Source organism: Staurois parvus, unplaced genomic scaffold (assembly GCF_062004578.1).
Source record: "Staurois parvus isolate SC_StPar_1 unplaced genomic scaffold, SC_StPar_1.0 ptg000633l, whole genome shotgun sequence".
NCBI lineage: Eukaryota > Metazoa > Chordata > Amphibia > Anura > Ranidae > Staurois > Staurois parvus.
This window is the reverse complement of record NW_028318429.1, coordinates 165759-183865: the sequence shown is the minus strand read 5'-3', so window position 1 is coordinate 183865 and position 18107 is coordinate 165759. Positions and strand designations below refer to the sequence as shown.

General features: G+C 48.5%; 1 protein-coding gene across 1 annotated transcript in view; it reads right to left on the bottom strand.

Annotated features, from left to right (window-relative positions):
• The window catches only part of TFR2 (transferrin receptor 2), a 65181-nt gene that overhangs the window by 36534 nt on the left and 10540 nt on the right, over nucleotides 1-18107 (bottom strand). The window contains exons 2-4 of the mRNA XM_089693429.1: nucleotides 7837-7884; nucleotides 1708-1882; nucleotides 348-531 (exon numbers count right to left, since the gene is read on the bottom strand). Of these exons, the coding sequence (XP_089549555.1) occupies nucleotides 348-531; nucleotides 1708-1882; nucleotides 7837-7884 (407 nt within the window). The remainder of the gene's footprint in view (nucleotides 1-347; nucleotides 532-1707; nucleotides 1883-7836; nucleotides 7885-18107) is intronic.

Below are 18107 nucleotides of genomic sequence, written 5' to 3'. Positions count from 1 at the left end.
TAGCCCCTTCTATATGTGTCACCCTGCAGGAGGAGGACAGACACATAGCCCCTTCTATATGTGTCACCCTGCAGGAGGAGGACAGACTCGTAGCCCCTTCTATATGTGTCACCCTGCAGGAGGAGGACAGACTCGTAGCCCCTTCTCTAGGTGTCACCCTGCAGGAGGAGGACAGACTCATAGCCCCTTCTATATGTGTCACCCTGCAGGAGGAGGACAGACTCATAGCCCCTTCTATATGTGTCGCCCTGCAGGAGGAGGACAGACTCATAGCCCCTTCTCTAGGTGCCTCCCTGCAGGAGGAGTACAGACTCATAGCCCACCGTAGGTTTGGGTTGCTGTGTTACCTTACTGTGCTCTCGATCTGTTGTCCATCCCTTAGGAATTTGTTGAATAAATCCTTCAGCTCTGTCCAATCCATTGTCAGTGTTTCCTGCTCCAGGAAGTCTTCAGGTATCTCTTCATTCTGGTCTCCGTCAGTCACGCATGCGGCACATGGTCTGCGTGTGGCCAGGAATCCCAGGATAAAAGCTGAGGGGACATAATGGAGAGACGTCTTATGTTCGGAGGATTTATCTTTGCTGGTCTCCTCTGTATATCTAACTCTTTTTACTTTGTTCCTATGTTCCAGATAAGACCCTCTAGGGACCCCCAAAATCTCCCCTCCTGTACTCTCTTCAAATGCTTGCCAAAACTACCACTGTCATAAAAATCGGTCAGCCCAACGAGCCAACAAGGAGCTTCAAACTGGATTTCACACCGGAGACCCATCTGTCATTTTTATCCCTAGCCTTGGGACTGACCTAAGCAGCTCCATCCCTCATGTCCTCCTTTAGGTGAGACAATTGGATCATCTACAGCTACATGCACATTCAATGGGTGTTGAGCTGATACCTGGCTAGGTTCCTCTTTGAATCACAAGCATGACGCAAGTGAAGTCATCTCCTGCTCTGCTTACTTATTCTGGTTCAGTGACTCGGAAAGGAAGAAGTGAAGCTACAGGATCAAGGTAGCAACTCAGATTTTTGATGTGAATGGAACAGGCCAAAAATTGGTCTCAGGATTGAAGGTCCTGCACAGTGGCGGAACTGCCAGGGTTGCAAAGGTCTCACTTGTGACCGGGCCATGGTATTCCACCACCGTGGGGGGGACTCCATGACGTCAGGAAGGGGGTCTTCGGCAGAACATGTGAAAGGGTTCCACTGCGGAACCATAAAAAAGTTCCCGTGATGGTAGTGAAGAGCCCCAGAATCATTGGTAAGAGCTCCGGGCCTAGTGGGAAGGGTCCCAGGGTCGGGTCAGGGAGGCCCTTTATGGTTTCTTGCACTGGGGCCCTGAAGGCTCTAGTTATACCTCTGGTCATGCCCTTCTGCAACCAACCCACGCTGAAGCACCCAAGGTGGTGGCCCTCTTGCCTACCTCTCAGCCAGGCCCCGAGCACAGAAGAAGAATGTTAGATTGAGCTCTTCGTGTGCAAAGAACCCTCCTGAGCTGCTGGAAGGAAGCTCCATGTCCCGATCTCCCCTTCCATTTTTATATTATAAAAAAAAGTTTGAAAATTTTTTGTAAAGTTTGAAATAAATTGGTACAATCGTTAAAGTGAAGCCAAGATCCCATCTACAGCCCCGGATTCTGCCCCTCAAAAATTAAGTCAGCAGTGACAGCTGCTGGAAGTCTCTCTTTAATCCCCGTTGGAGCAGCTCTCACCGATGCTTGCCGTGACGATGACGGCGATGGCGATTTTCTGCCACGTTGGGAGGTCCCAGAGCTTGGAGGTCCTCGAAACCGGCTTCCTCATGGCCCCAGGGGTGTCCTCTACATGCAGCTCGGCCTCGTCCTCTTCCACCGACCGGTAGATGGTAAATGAGTTCTGTGACACCATCTGTGGGGCAAAAGCAAGACGATGAGCTGCATCTCGGCGTAGAAAAGCGCAATTTATGGCAGCAATGAAATTTGAAGCAAGGGGGGGGGGGTAAGATCAGTGACTCCCATACTCCACGGCTCCTTTAGCAGAAAGAGTGACAACATTTTCTGAGTCTGCAGTTGTCACAGCTCCGCCTCCTGACACATCAATGAGCTCTGCGTTGTCTAAGTACCTCCCACACTTTCTCTGAGGTCTCCAATGGCAGTGCTGCAGATGAACGTGACTACAGGTCGGAACTTTCACTCCTGCTCTTCTCTCACATTTTGGTACCAGTGCAGCCACTTCCACCCATTCCAGTTCATTAAGTTTTATGCTGCACTTAAGGTATCCTCAAGTGCGCTTAAGGCATGCTGAAGTGCAAAACCATTTCCAAGAGAAAGGGAAAGATGTTTTTTTCTTTTTGCAAAACTCTACCTGTTAGTAATTTATTTAAAGATTTAGTTCTGTTTTAAAGCTCAACTCTGGGCTGCAGGTCCCCCCAGTGTGTAGCAGTACCCCCTTAGGAGTCGCTGAAGTTATTGGGTTCCCCTATAGTCCTGCACAGCCAGGCAACACACATTTTCTTAGACTTGTACTCTGGAAACAGTAAACAGTCCTTGAGCTTTTTTGGTTTTATTAGGGGTATTGAACTTGGATGGGGTTACATAGATTGTTATTATCAGAGTGCCTCCTTACATCAACTGTCTGTAGCAGACTGGTTCATGGATTGGTGGATGCACTTTCATAGACCTGCCTGGGGGGGCATAGCTAAATCTGGAGAGGGGGCACAGCCCACCTCAGCATCCCCTTAGATTCGGCCCCATCACATGCAAACAAAATGCACTTTTGCTTGCACATGATTGGATGATGGAAGTCAGCAGAGCTTCTGCTCACTCACTGAGCTCTGGAGCAACTGCACTTTGCAAAGTGCAGAGTCTATTTGCCTTTAGTAAATCCCCCCCCCCCCCCAGTGTACCTGTGTTTTGTCTCTATTAGGTCTGTCCTGTTTAGAGCAGATCATTCATTGGCCGCCCTATACACAGCAATTGCACAGAAGAAGCGCAGCACCTTTTTTCTGTAAAATCGCAGTACATCACAATATGTTGGCTGGTGAGTCTGGGGTGCCATGTAGAACAAACGGCACATTCTCTGGAGTTTGTAATCTTTTACATTACTCAAAATGTTCAACATAACAAAAAAAAATTCAAAATTGAATAATTGTCACCACAGGTCAAGAACATGCGTTTTCATGCACTGCAGGAACTGGCGCGATATCGTACAGGCTCCTGCATGACATAAAGACCTTCTCTAGAACTCTTACTTTTATTTTAGTAACCATCTGTGCCATAACATTTTATTTTACCGAATATTAGATGGGGGATCCATGAATTTTCACAGGTGCAACTCCACATTATTATTATTATACAGGATTTAGGGCGCCAACAGTTTGCTCAGCGCTTTACAATATAACAGGAGACAATACAGCAACAATACAGTTCAATACAAGAGGGTTAGGAGGGCCCTGATCCTGGGAGCTTACAATCTAGGAGGGAGGGGCTAGTGGTACAAAAGGTAGTAACTGTGGGGGATGGACTGGTAGGAGGAATAGAAGATAGGTTTTCAGAGATCAGATTGGGGTAGAGAGTTCCAGAGGATGGAAGAAGCTCTGGAGAAGTCCTGGAGATGAGCATGGGAGGAGGAGACAAGGGAGCTAGAGAGCAGGAGGTTATGGTAGGAGCGGAGAGGACGGTTTGGGTGATACTTGCAGACAAGATCGGTGATGTAATTTGGGGTTATAGATGGCTTTATATGTGATTGTTAATGTTTTGAATTGTATTCATTGTGCAACGGGAAGCCAGTGGAGGGATTGTCAGAGAGGGGTGGAGGACACTGAGTGGAGGTCAGTGGAGGGATTGGCAGAGAGGGGTGGAGGCCAGTGGAGGGATTGGCAGAGAGAGATGGAGGAAACTGAGTGGAGGCCAGTTATGGGATTGGCAGAGAGGGATGGAGGACACTGAGTGGAGGCCAGTGGAGGGATTGGCAGAGATGGATGGAGGACACTGAGTGGAGGCCAGTGGAGGGATTGGCAGAGAGGGATGGAGGACACTGAGTGGAGGCCAGTGGAGGGATTGGCAGAGAGGGGTGGAGGACACTGAGTGGAGGCCAGTGGGGGGATTGGCAGAGAGGGGTGGAGACCAGTGGAGGGATTGGCAGAGAGGGATGGCAGATATGGAACGGTTAGTAAGGCGGATGAGTCTGGCAGCAGCATTCATGATAGCCTGAAGAGCGGATATCCTGCGATGAGGTCGGCCAATGAGGAGGGAGTTACAATAGTCAAGGTGAGATATAAGGGAGTGAATAAGTTGCTTAGTACTTTCTGAGGTTAAGAACGGGCATATCTTCGAGATGTTGCGGAGGTGAAGTCTACAAGATTTGGCCAGTGATTGGATTTGGGGCAGAAAGGACAGATGGGAGTCTAGGATTACATCTCGTACCCTGGCATGAGGGGAGGGACTGATGGTTGTATTAGTGATCTTGATGGAGAAGTCAGGGGAGGGGGCACAGGCTGGAGGGAATAGCATGAGCTCCATTTTGGAAAGAATGAGTTTGAGGGAGTGGAGTGACATCCATGCCAATATGTCACTTAGTAGGTTAGTAATGCGAGAGGAGACTGAAAGATAGATTTGTGTGTCATCAGCATAGAGATGGTGCTTAAAACCATGGGAGTTTATCAAGTGACCAGGGGAGGAGGTATAGATGGAGAAGAGAAGGGGTCCATGGACAGAACCTTGAGGGACCCCTACAGAAAGAGGGAGAGGAGGAGACAGAGTTATAGGTAACGCTGAAGGAGTGCTGCCATAGGTAGAAGAACCAGGAGAGAGCAGAGTCTCAGAGCTCAAGAGAGTGGAGTTTTTTGAGGAGGAAGGGATGGTTAACTGTATCAAAAGCCGCAGAGAGGTCAAGTAGTAAGAGTATGGAGTAGTGGCCATTGGTTGGGATGAGTACGGAGTAGCGGCCATTGGTTGGGATGAGTACGGAGTAGTGGCCATTGGTTGGGATGAGTACGGAGTAGCGGCCATTGGTTGGGATGAGTACGGAGTAGTGGCCATTGGTTGGGATGAGTACGGAGTAGTGGCCATTGGTTGGGATGAGTACGGAGTAGTGGCCATTGGTTGGGATGAGTACGGAGTAGTTGCCATTGGTTGGGATGAGTACGGAGGAGTGCCCATTGGTTGGGATGAGTACAGATTAGTGGCCATTGGTTGAGATGAGTACGGAGTAGTGGCCATTGGTTGAGATGAGTACGGAGTAGTGGCCATTGGTTGGGATAAGTACGGAGTAGTGGCCATTGGTTGGGATGAGTACGAAGTAGTGGCCATTGGTTGGGATGAGTACGAAGTAGTGGTCATTGGTTGGGATGAGTACAGAGTAGTGGTCATTGGTTGGGATGAGTACGGAGTAGTGGCCATTGGTTGGGATGAGTACAGAGTAGTGGCCATTGGTTGGGATGAGTACGGAGCAGTGGCCATTGGTTGGGATGAGTACGGAGTAGTTGCCATTGGTTGGGATGAGTACGGAGTAGTGACCATTGGTTGGGATTAGTACGGAGTAGTGGCCATTGGTAAGGATGAGTACGGAGTAGTGGCCATTGGTTGGGATGAGTACGGAGTAGTGGCCATTGGTTGGGATGAGTACGGAGGAGTGGCCATTGGTAAGGATGAGTAAGGAGTAGTGGCCATTGGTTGGGATGAGTATGGAGGAGTGGCCATTGGTTGGGATGAGTTCGGAGTAGTAGCCATGGGTTGGGATGAATACGGGGTAGTGTTGTTAGGGATTCAGGTATGACCAGAGATGTGTGGACTGACACAAGGAAGTAGCAGACTTCAGGAATGATGTAATAATAATAATAATATTTATTATTAGCCGTCCAAATATACAAAGAACACAGTAAACAAAACCAACCTTCAACTAGTATCAATATGTGCAGGAACACAGGCGTAGTCAGGGCTGGAGAGGTGGAATGGTCAGGCAAGCCATAAGGAACTGCCAGGCACCGCCCGTCGGGATCTCTAGTGACCCACAGAACGGCAGTGGCCATTGGTTGGGATGAGTACGGAGTAGTGGCCATTGGTTGGGATGAGTACGGAGCAGTGGCCATTGGTTGGGATGAGTACAGAGCAGTGGCCATTGGTTGAGATGAGTATGGAGTAGTGGCCATTGCTTGGGATGAGTACGGAGCAGTGGGCATTGGTTGGGATGAGTACGGAGCAGTAGCCATTGGTTGGGATGAGTACAGAGCAGTGGCCATTGGTTGGGATGAGTACGGAGTAGTGGCCATTGGTTGGGATGAGTACGGAGTAGTGGCCATTGGTTGGGATGAGTACGGAGCAGTGGCCATTGGTTGGGATGAGTACGGAGCAGCGGCCATTGGTTGGGATGAGTACGGAGTAGCGGCCATTGGTTGGGATGAGTACGGAGTAGCGGCCATTGGTTGGGATGAGTACGGAGTAGCGGCCATTGGTTGGGATGAGTACGGAGTAGTGGCTATTGGTTTTAGCAGTTAGTAGATCATTAGTGAGTTTAAGTAGGGCGGTGTCAGTGTAGTGAGCGAAAGCCAGACTGTGAAGGGTGAAGAAGGTTGTTGGTGAGGTGGGAGCTCAGATGATTGTAGACTAAGAGTTCTAGGAGTTTAGAGGTAAATGGCAGCAGGGAGATGGGTCTTCAGTTGTTCAGGCTGGTGGGGTCCAGGGAGGGCTTTGTAAGTATGGGAGTGATGTGTGCGTGCTTCAGAGGGGGAGGGGAAGGCACCAATAGAGAGAGATTGAAGATGTGAGTGAGGGAGCATAGGATGGAAGAAGAGGGGGACCGTAGGAGTTGTGAGGGGACAGGATCCAGTGGGCAGGTAGTGAGATGGGCTTCTGAGAAAACCTTAGTGACCTCATCGGTAGTAGCGAGGTCAGAAGAGGAAAGTGTTGAGGGAGGTTTAGTATAAGGTATGCTAAGTGGGATGGATGTCTGTGCAGTGGAGATGCCCCTAGGAATTGCGTCAATCTTGCATTCCTAGTCACTACTTTTTACAAACAATAGGCGTCACCCTATACTGTTTGGTGTCACAGGCAGCATTATATTTCTTTACTACAAAAAATATTCAGCCATAGAATTCAGAATTCAAAATTAAATGCAAAATTCAGAATTCAAAATTAAATGCGGTCCAATATAAAATGCATTTTGGTATGTATGTTACAGCCTCCAGGTATCAAGTGTGATCAGAGGGGAAATGCTGACATTTTCCTTCTTGGTAGGACGGTAGACACATGGGAACGAGCAAAATTTAAACATCTCCAATGTAAAGAATAAAGAGAATTTGCAGATAAAGAAAAAAATTTAAAAAAATAAAGAAAAAAAAAAAATCTCCAATGTGCACAAAAATATATCAAGAGCCTGTTCAATGCCGACCATACGTGGGTCAAATTCCGAACAAATTTTCTTTAGAAAATCAGACATTTTCTGCGTTTTGTAATGCGATGGTTCGAAATTCAACCAACCGAGCCTTCAATTTCTCCTCGTGTTGCTACAGAAAAGAATTTTCGTGGCCAAGAATTTTCTTTCCTTTCCAGGTCACATCTCACGGCTCATTTCTCTTTCGTTTATATTTCCCACATAATTCTCCCACCATTGATTCGAAACTCATTCTTTTTTTAAAAAAATTTCCAACATGCCCGATCGCTCAAATTCGATGGTTACATGAAAATCGGCCATTTCTGTGACCTGCTAATGGTGCGAAATTTGAACAAAAATTTTAGAAAGAAAGTTCTTTCAGAATTTGACCCACATATGGCCGGCTTAAGACTACAGGCGACAATGAGCAATAAACAGAATATTCAAAAAATGAAAATAACAATCGCACAGAAAATAAAATATGAAGTACTCACCGCGTCTTGGAGAAAGTCCCTGACAGCATGCATATCTCCACCTGCAGACTGAAATGAGGAGATATCAGAGTTCCAAATATGAATCCGCCCAAACCACAGACTGCGCCCACCCACAGCGAGGACACGAGAGACGGCGTGATGGCGGGAGAATCGTCCAATCAGTATACTGTATATACACCGCACTGCATAATAATACCCAGTATACACCAACCATGATCACACTGCACGGCCAGCAGCAAATGCATGGAAATGGCACCTTTAGCAAGATCTGAAAATCCCCCTCCCCCCCCCCAACCCTGACTCCCATATTTTAGAAGACTATCAAAATGTAAACTAAAAAATTCAAACAAGTAATGCAGAATGCAGGGGTCAGCTGTATGTAAAGCAAGCTTCAGAGGTCCGGAGTAAGTAACAGAGTGCGGGGGTCAGTAGTGTTTATGCAGAGTGCAGGGGTCAGTAGTATTTATGCAGAGTGCAGGGGTCGGTAGTATTTATGCAGAGTACAGGGGTCAGTAGTATTTATGCAGAGTGCAGGGGTCAGTAGTATTTATGCAGAGTGCAGGGGTCGGTAGTATTTATTTAGAGTACAGGGATCGGGAGTATTTATGCAGAGTGCAGGGATCAGTAGTATTTATGCAGAGTGCAGGGGTCAGTAGTGTTTATGCAGAGTGCAGGGATCGGGAGTATTTATGCAGAGTGCAGGGATCAGTAGTATTTATGCAGAGTGCAGGGGTCAGTAGTGTTTATGCAGAGTGCAGGGATCGGGAGTATTTATGCAGAGTGCAGGGATCAGTAGTATTTATGCAGAGTGCAGGGGTCAGTAGTATTTATGCAGAGTACAGGGGGCAGTAGTAGTTATGCAGAGTGCAGGGGGCAGTAGTAGTCATGCAGAGTGCAGGGGTCAGTAGTATTTATGCAGAGTGCAGGGGTCAGTAGTAGTTATGCACAGTGCAGGGATCAGTAGTATTAATGCAGGGATCAGTAGTATTTATGCAGTGTGCAGGGGTCAGTAGTATATATGTAGAGTGCAGGGGTCAGTAGTATTTATGCAGTGTGCAGGGGTCAGTAGTAGTTATGCAGAGTACAGGGGTCAGTAGTATTAATGCAGAGTGCAGGGATCGGGAGTATTTATGCAGAGTGCAGGGGTCAGTAGTATTTATGCAGAGTGCAGGGGTCGATAGTATTTATGCAGAGTGCAGGGGTCAGTAGTGTTTATGCAGAGTACAGGGGTCGTTAGTATTTATGCAGAGTGCAGGGGTCAGTAGTATTAATGCAGGGGTCAGTAGTATTTATGCAGAGTGCAGGAGTCGGTAGTAGTTTTGCAGAGTGCAGGGATCAGTAGTGTTTATGCAGAGTGCAGGAGTCAGTAGTATTTATGCAGAGTGCAGGGGTCAGTAGTATTTATGCAGAGTGCAGGAGTCAGTAGTATTTATGCAGAGTGCAGGGATCAGTAGTATTAATGCAGGGGTCAGTAGTATTTATGCAGAGTGCAGGAGTCGGTAGTAGTTTTGCAGAGTGCAGGGATCAGTAGTGTTTATGCAGAGTGCAGGAGTCAGTAGTATTTATGCAGAGTGCAGGGATCAGTAGTATTAATGCAGGGGTCAGTAGTATTTATGCAGAGTTCAGAGGTCAGTAGTATTTATGCAGTGTGCAGGGGTCAGTAGTAGTTATGCAGTGTGCAGGGGTCAGTAGTAGTTATACAGAATGCAGGGATCAGTAGTATTTATGCAGAGTGCAGGGGTCAGTAGTATTTATGCAGAGTGCAGGGGTCAGGACTGCATAACGCACAGGGTGTTCAGGGTTCAGGAGAGCATAACACGCAGATGCATTGGTCAGACCTAGATAACACACACAATGCAGAGCTCAGAAGAGCATGATACTTAAGGTGAAGGGGTCAGGAGTGCACAACACTCAAAGTGCAGGGGTCAGAAGTGAATTCATCTCAATGCAGGGGTCAAGAGTGCATAAGGCTCAGAATGTAGAGGTCAGGAGTGTATAACGTCCAATAGACCCCAGATCACTTCATAAAGACTACCTGTCACTGCCTATTGCTGTCACAATGAAAGAAACAGTGTAAGAAATAAATAAATAAAAAATAAAATAAAAATAAACATTTAAAGCACCCCTATCCCCCCCCCCCCCCGCGTTCGTGTGAGGAGGCGAACACACGTATCGATCCCGCATGCATACGTAAACAGCGATCGCAGTGCACAGGTGAGGTATTGCCATGATCAGAGTGAGAGCAATACTTCTTCACCTGACAGCCGCTGTAACTCTGAACTGGTAACCTGTGAAGGCGTATATAGCATTGCATGAGGCGTTTGGCACCATTCCACAAACGTGCGCAAATTTCAGATATGACGTGTTTGGTATCTATTCACTCGATCTAGCACCATGTTTATTATTTTACAAAATAAATTGTGTATTATATTGTGTTTGTGTGCATTAAGATTCATGAAAGTGTATTTTTTCCACACTATTTTATTCTCTAGGGCCTCTGCTAACAAATACACTATATTGTCAAAACTATTAGGCTGCCGGCCTTTCCACGCACATGACCTTTAATGGCCCCCCAGTCTTAGTCCGTAGGGTTCAATATTGAGTTGGCTCCGCCCTTTCCACACACATGACCTTTAATGGCCCCCCAGTCTTAGTCCGTAGGGTTCAATATTGAGTTGGCCCCGCCCTTTCCACACACATGACCTTTAATGGCCTCCCAGTCTTAGTCCGTAGCGTACAGTATTGAGTTGGCCCCGCCCTTCCCACACACATGACCTTTAATGGCCCCTCCCAGTCTTAGTCCGTAGGGTTCAATATTGAGTTGGCCCCGCCCTTTGCAGCTATAACAGCTTCAACTCTTCTGGGAAGGCCGTCCACAAGGTTTAGGAGGGTGTCTATGGGAAGGTTGGACCATTCTTCCAGAAGCACATTTGTCAAGTCAGGCACTGATGTCGGGGGAGGAGGTCTGGCTCACAGTCTCCGCTCTAATTCATCCCAAAGGTGTTCTATGGGGTTGAGGTCAGGACTCTGTGCAGGACAGTCAAGTTCCTCCACCCCAAACTGGCCCCTCCATGTCTTTATGGACCTTGCTTTGTGCACTGGTGGGCAGTCATGTTGGAACAGGAAGGGGACATCCCCAAACTCTTCCCACAAAGTTAGGAGCATGAAATTGTCCAAAATGTCGCCTTAAGAGTTCCCTTCACTGAAACTAGGGGGCCAAGCCCAACCCCTGAAAAACAACCCCACACCATAATCCCCCCTCCACCAAACTTTACACTTGGCACAATGCAGTCAGGCAAGTACAGTTCTCCTGGCAACCACCAAACCCAGACACGTCCATCGGATTGCCAGACAGAGAAGCGTGATTGGTCACTCCAGAGAGTCCAGTGGCGGCGTGCTTTACACCACAGCATCCGACACTTTGCAATGCACTTGGTGATGGAAGGCTTGGATGCAGCTGCTCGGCCATGGAAACCCATTCCATGAAGCTCTCTACGCACTGTTGTTGGGCTCATCTGAAGGCCACACAAAGTTTGGAGGTCTTTAGCTATTGACTCTGCAGACAGTTGGCGACTTCTGCGCACTGTGCGCTTCAGCATGCGCTGACCCCGCCCTGTCATGTGACGTGGCCTACCACTTGGTGGCTGAGTGGCTGTTGTTCCCAGTAGCTTCCACTTTGTTATAATCCCACTAACAGTTGAGCGTGGAATATTTAGTAGCCAGGAAATGTCACGGATGGACTTATTGCCCAGGTGGCCACCTATCACGGGACCACGCTTGGAGTCACTGAGCTCCTGAGAGCGACCCATTCTTTCACCAATGTTTGTAGAAGCTACATTGAAGAAACGTTACTCCATTAAACATTTAATGGTGTAGAAACCACACGTTCCGAAAATTTTATTTTTAAACCCCACAAGCCCCTGAGCCAATTCAGAAAGGACAAGAATACATATTACTCCAATTAACTCCACCCCCTGATCTTCTCTTCCAGGTTCACTTGGGTACCGGAGACCCCGAAACTCCCAGATTTCCATCATTTAACCACACCCAGAAGTGCATAAAACACAGAGAGTAGGGCACCCGGAGTGCAGGGGTCAGAAGTGTGAAATGCTGCAAATGCAGAGGTCAGAAGTGCATAATGCACAGAGTGCAGGGCTTAGGAATGCATAATACACACCGTGCAGGGGTAAGAAGTGCCTAATGTTTAAAGTGTGGGTCAGGAGCGCATACAGCACAGAGTGCAGGGATCAGGAGCGCATACAGCACAGAGTGCAGGGATCAGGAGCGCATACAGCACAGAGTGCAGGGATCAGGAGCGCATACAGCACAGAGTGCAGGGATCAGGAGCGCAAACAGCACAGAGTGCAGGGGTCAGGAGGGCATACAGCACAGAGTGCAGGGGTCAGGAGCGCATACAGCACAGAGTGCAGGGGTCAGGAGGGCATACAGCACAGAGTGCAGGGGTCAGGAGCGCATACAGCACAGAGTGCAGGGATCAGGAGCGCATACAGCACAGAGTGCAGGGATCAGGAGCGCATACAGCACAGAGTGCAGGGGTCAGGAGGGCATACAGCACAGAGTGCAGGGGTCATGAGGGCATACATCACAGAGTGCAGGGGTCATGAGGGCATGGATCAGGAGCGCATACAGCACAGAGTGCAGGGGTCAGGAGGGCATAGAGCACAGAGTGCAGGGGTCATGAGGGCATACATCACAGAGTGCAGGGGTCAGGAGGGCATACATCACAGAGTGCAGGGGTCATGAGGGCATGGATCAGGAGCGCATACAGCACAGAGTGCAGGGGTCAGGAGGGCATAGAGCACAGGGTGCAGGGGTCATGAGGGCATACATCACAGAGTGCAGGGGTCATGAGGGCATGGATCAGGAGCGCATACAGCACAGAGTGCAGGGGTCAGGAGCGCATACAGCACAAAGATCATGGGTCAGGAGGGCATATAGCACAGAGTGCAGGGATCATGAGCGCATACAGCACAGAATGCAGGGGTCAGGAGGGCATACAGCACAGAGTGCAGGGATCATGAGCGCATACAGCACAGGGTGCAGGGGTCAGGAGCGCATACAGCACAGAGTGCAGGGATCATGAGCGCATACAGCACAGGGTGCAGGGGTCAGGAGCGCATACAGCACAGAGTGCAGGGGTCAGGAGCGCATACAGCACAGAGTGCAGGGATCATGAGCGCATACAGCACAGGGTGCAGGGGTCAGGAGCGCATACAGCACAGGGTGCAGGGGTCAGGAGCGCATACAGCACAGAGTGCAGGGATCATGAGCGCATACAGCACAGGGTGCAGGGGTCAGGAGCGCATACAGCACAGAGTGCAGGGGTCAGGAGCGCATACAGCACAGAGTGCAGGGGTCAGGAGCGCATACAGCACAGAGTGCAGGGGTCAGGAGCGCATACAGCACAGAGTGCAGGGGTCAGGAGTGCATACAGCACAGAGTGCAGGGATCATGAGCGCATACAGCACAGAGTGCAGGGGTCAGGAGCGCATACAGCACAGAGTGCAGGGGTCAGGAGCGCATACAGCACAGAGTGCAGGGGTCAGAAGCGCATAGATCTCAAAGTGCAAGAGTAAAAAGTGCATCATTCTTAGAGTTCAGCAGTAAGGAGTGCATAACTCAAAGTGCAGGGGTCAGGAGTACTTAATGCAGAGCTCATTGGTCAGTAGAAAGTACAGGGGCCAGTAATGTGTAATGCACAGAGTGCAGGGAGCGGGAAAGTGATGGCCAAAAATATTGGCACCCCGGCATTTCTGTCAGATAACGCACCACTTCGCCCATACAATTGTTGCAATTACAAATGTTTCGGCATTCTCATGTTTATTTCTTTGGTTTGTATTGGTATGACACAAAAAAGTGGAGAAACGAAAAGCCAAATCTGACCCATTCCATGCAAAACCCAAAAAATGGACTGGAGAAAATTATTGGCATCCTCATGTAATATTTGGTAGCACACCCCTTACAAAAAAATTACTGAATTCAATGGCCTCCTGTAACCATCAGTGAATTTCTTCCACCTCTCTCCTGGAATTTTGGATCGCTCTTTTTCACCAACTGCTCCGGGTCTCTCAGATTGGAAGGGTTCCTTTTCCCAACTGCTGTTCTGAGATCTCTTTGCAGGAGCTCTATGGGATTGAGATCTGGACTCATTGCTGGCCAGTTCAGTCCTCTCCAGCGATTTGTCTGAAACCATTTCTGGGCTTTTTGATGTGTGCTTTGGGGTCATTGTCCTGCTGTAAGACCCTTGACCTCTGACACTGGAGACCCAACTTTCTGACACCGGGCCCTTCATTGCACCTCAGAATTCTTTGGTAGTCTTCAGATTTCATAATGCCATGCGTATGGCCAAGACATCCAGCGCCTGAAGCAGCAAAGGAACCTCAAAACATCAGTGACCCCCCCTACCATGTGTGACTAGAGGGACTGGATTCTTTTCTGTAAAGGCCTCATTGCTTTCCCTGAAAACAGTAGAATGATGGGCTTTACCAAAAAGCTGCCATTTTGTTTTGTCTGTCCCCAGCACATTCTCCCAGAAGGATTTTGGCTTCCTAAGGTAGGTTTTGGCAAACTCCAATCTGGCTTTTTCATGCTCCTGTGTCAGCAGTGGGGTCCTCCTGGGTCTCCTACCATATTTCTGTGTCAGCAGTGGGGTCCTCCTGGGTCTCCTACCATATTTCTGTGTCAGCGGTGGGGTCCTCCTGAGTCTCCTACCATATTTCTGTGTCAGCGGTGGGGTCCTCCTGGGTCTCCACCCATATTTCTGTGTCAGCAGTGGAGTCCTCCTGGGTCTCCTACCATATTTCTGTGTCAGCAGTGGGGTCCTCTTGGGTCTCCTACCATATTTCTGTATCAGCAGTGGGGTCCTCCTGGGTCTCCTCCCATATTTCTGTGTCAGCAGTGGGGTCCTCCTGGGTCTCCTACCATATTTCTGTGTCAGCAGTGGGGTCCTCTTGGGTCTCTCACCATATTTCTGTGTCAGCAGTGGGGTCCTCCTGGGTCTCCTCCCATATTTCTATGTCAGCAGTGGGGTCCTCCTGGGTCTCCTACCATATTTCTGTGTCAGCAGTGGGGTCCTCTTGGGTCTCTCACCATATTTCTGTGTCAGCAGTGGGGTCCTCCTGGGTCTCCTACCATATTTCTGTGTCAGCAGTGGGGTCCTCCTGGGTCTCTCACCATATTTCTGTGTCAGCAGTGGGGTCCTCTTGGGTCTCCTACCATATTTCTGTATCAGCAGTGGGGTCCTCCTGGGTCTCCTACCATATTTCTGTGTCAGCAGTGGGGTCCTCTTGGGTCTCTCACCATATTTCTGTGTCAGCGGTGGGGTCCTCCTGGGTCTCCACCCATATTTCTGTGTCAGCAGTGGGGTCCTCCTGGGTCTCCTACCATATTTCTGTGTCAGCAGTGGGGTCCTCCTGGGTCTCCTACCATATTTCTGTGTCAGCAGTGGGGTCCTCCTGGGTCTCCTACCATATTTCTGTGTCAGCAGTGGGGTCCTCCTGGACCTCCTACCATAGTGTCCCTGTTCATTCAGATGGTGACGTATACTGCGAGCGGACACAGTTGTACCCTGTGCCTGAAGGTCAGCTTGAATTTGTCTGGAAGTTGATTGAGGTTCTTTATCCACCATCCCAACAATCCTTTGTTGCAATCTTTGATCAATTTTTCTCTTTTGTCCACACCCAGGGAGATTAGCTACAGTGACATGGGTTGTAAACCTCTTGACAATGTTGTGCACAGTGGACACAGGAACATTAAGATCTGTTAATTGATACAGGTGAGTTTAATTACAAATTACAGGAGTAAACTTGGAATGCAATTATTTCTTACAATTTTGAGAAGGTGCCAATACTTTTGTCCAGTTTGTGCTGAAGACTGCGCTGGACTGACTAGATCAGTTACTGGTCGTAGGTAGGTGGTTGCGTGGGTGGGTAGGGAGAAGCCCCTCCAGTCAGTTGTACCCAATGGTGGATATTGGCAGTAAACCCTCTTAGAGGTTTTGGCTGCTGCCTTTCTGGTATGGCCTTGAGGTCATCTCCACACGTATATTTGGACTAGTAGAAAAGAAGCAGCAACCCATGTCCAAAAGAATGCACCTTTGATGGTAGATTAGGAGACATTTATAGAGAGTAACGACAAGTACATCAAGCCAACGCATTTCGGGAGGAAAGACTCCCTTCTTCAGGACTGTTGCTGCGCACTATTAAATTGGAAAAACTCCCACATTTTGAATGGGAAAAACATGGGAATTTTTACAATAGTAGAGGTATACACAGAGTACAATCACACCGTTCTATATAATACCGAGTACAAATCGATAATGATCGCACCGGGTTGTATTTTAATACTTTGTATCCACCATGAATATGTTTTTTTCTCTCGGATCATCTCCCTCCCTGCCGGCACATTGTAGTACGGAGTATTGTGATTCTGGGAATCCGCTGGATCAGCATGTTCAGTGCGGAGACGGTGGGAGAGGTGTGGAGGGGGCGGCCGTTATTTCTGGGAAACGATTCGAGATACGGAGTGTTTATCTGCGACTGCACTCGTGTTGGAGGAGATCTGTACATGTCAGTGTGGAGTCTGATCTCTGTCACAAAGTTACCAGAAAAGAAACCATATCCTCTAACCTCTTTTTGCTTTCTTCCAGAGACAAACAAACAAAACCCCCAGCCCCAGCTTTGCCTGATGGTGTAAAAAACCCGTCCGGTCCTCCCAGACGACAGCTAGATAATTCCCATCCCTTCAGCATCTACACTACTGTGCAAAAGTTTTAGGCGGGCGTGAAAAAATGCTGTAAACGAAGAATAATTTCAGAAATCGAAGTGTTAATTGTTAATTTTTATCAATGAACAAAAAGGAAAGTAAATGAAGAGAAGAGAAATCCAAATCCAATCCATATTTGGTGTGACTGCCCTTTGCCTTCTTCTAGGTAGACTTGCACACAGTTTTTGAAGGCACTCGGCAGGTAGGTCATCCTCTGTACATCTTGGAGAACTAAGCCCAGATCTTGCATCTATGCTCCTCAACATTACCCAACCATTGCGTCTATGGTATTCAACGTTACCCAACCACTGTGTCTACGCTCCTCAATGTTACCCAACCATTGCGTCTACAGTCCTCAATATTACCCAACCACTGTGTCTACGTTCCTCAACATTACCCAACCATTGCGTCTACAGTCCTCAATATTACCCAACCACTGTGTCTACGTTCCTCAACGTTACCCAACCACTGTGTCTATGCTCCTCAACATTACCCAACCACTGCATCTACACTCCTCAACGTTACCCAACCACTGCGTCTAGGCTCGTTAACGTTACTCAACCACTGTGTCTATGCTCCTCAACATTACCCAACCACTGCATCTACACTCCTCAACGTTACCCAACCACTGCATCTAGGCTCGTCAACGTTACCCAACCACTGCGTCTATGGTTCTCAATGTTACCCAACCACTGCGTCTATTCTCCTCAACATTATTCAACAACTGCATCTAGGCTCCTCAAAATTACCCAACCACTGCATCTATGTTCTTCAATTTTACCCAACCACTGTGTCTACGGTTCTCAAAGTTACCCAACCACTGCGTCTAGGCTCCTCAACATTACCCAACCACTGTGTCTACGGTTCTCAACATTACCCAACCACTGCGTCTAGGCTCCTCAACGTTACCCAACCACTGCGTCTATGGTCCTCAATGTTACCCAACCACTGCATCTACACTCCTCAATGTTACCAAACCACTGAGTCTATGCTCCTCAACGTTACCCAACCACTGTGTCTACGCTCCTCAACGTTACCCAACCACTGTGTCTACGCTCCTCAACGTTACCCAACCATTGCATCTATGGTCCTCAATGTTACCCAACCACTGTGTCTACGGTTCTCAATGTTACCCAACGACTGTGTCTACGGTTCTCAACGTTACCCAACCACTGCATCTACGGTCCTCAACGTTACCCAACCACTGTGTCTACGGTTCACAACGTTACCCAACCACTGTGTCTACGGTCCTCAACTTTACCCAACCACTGCGTCTAGGCTCCTCAACATTACCTAACCACTGCGTCTACAGTCCTCAACGTTACCCAACCACTGTGTCTACGCTCCTCAACGTTACCCAACCACTGTGTCTACGCTCCTCAACATTACCCAACCACTGCATCTACACTCCTCATCGTTACCCAACCACTGCGTCTAGGCTCGTCAACGTTACCCAACCACTGCATTTATGCTCCTCAACATTACCC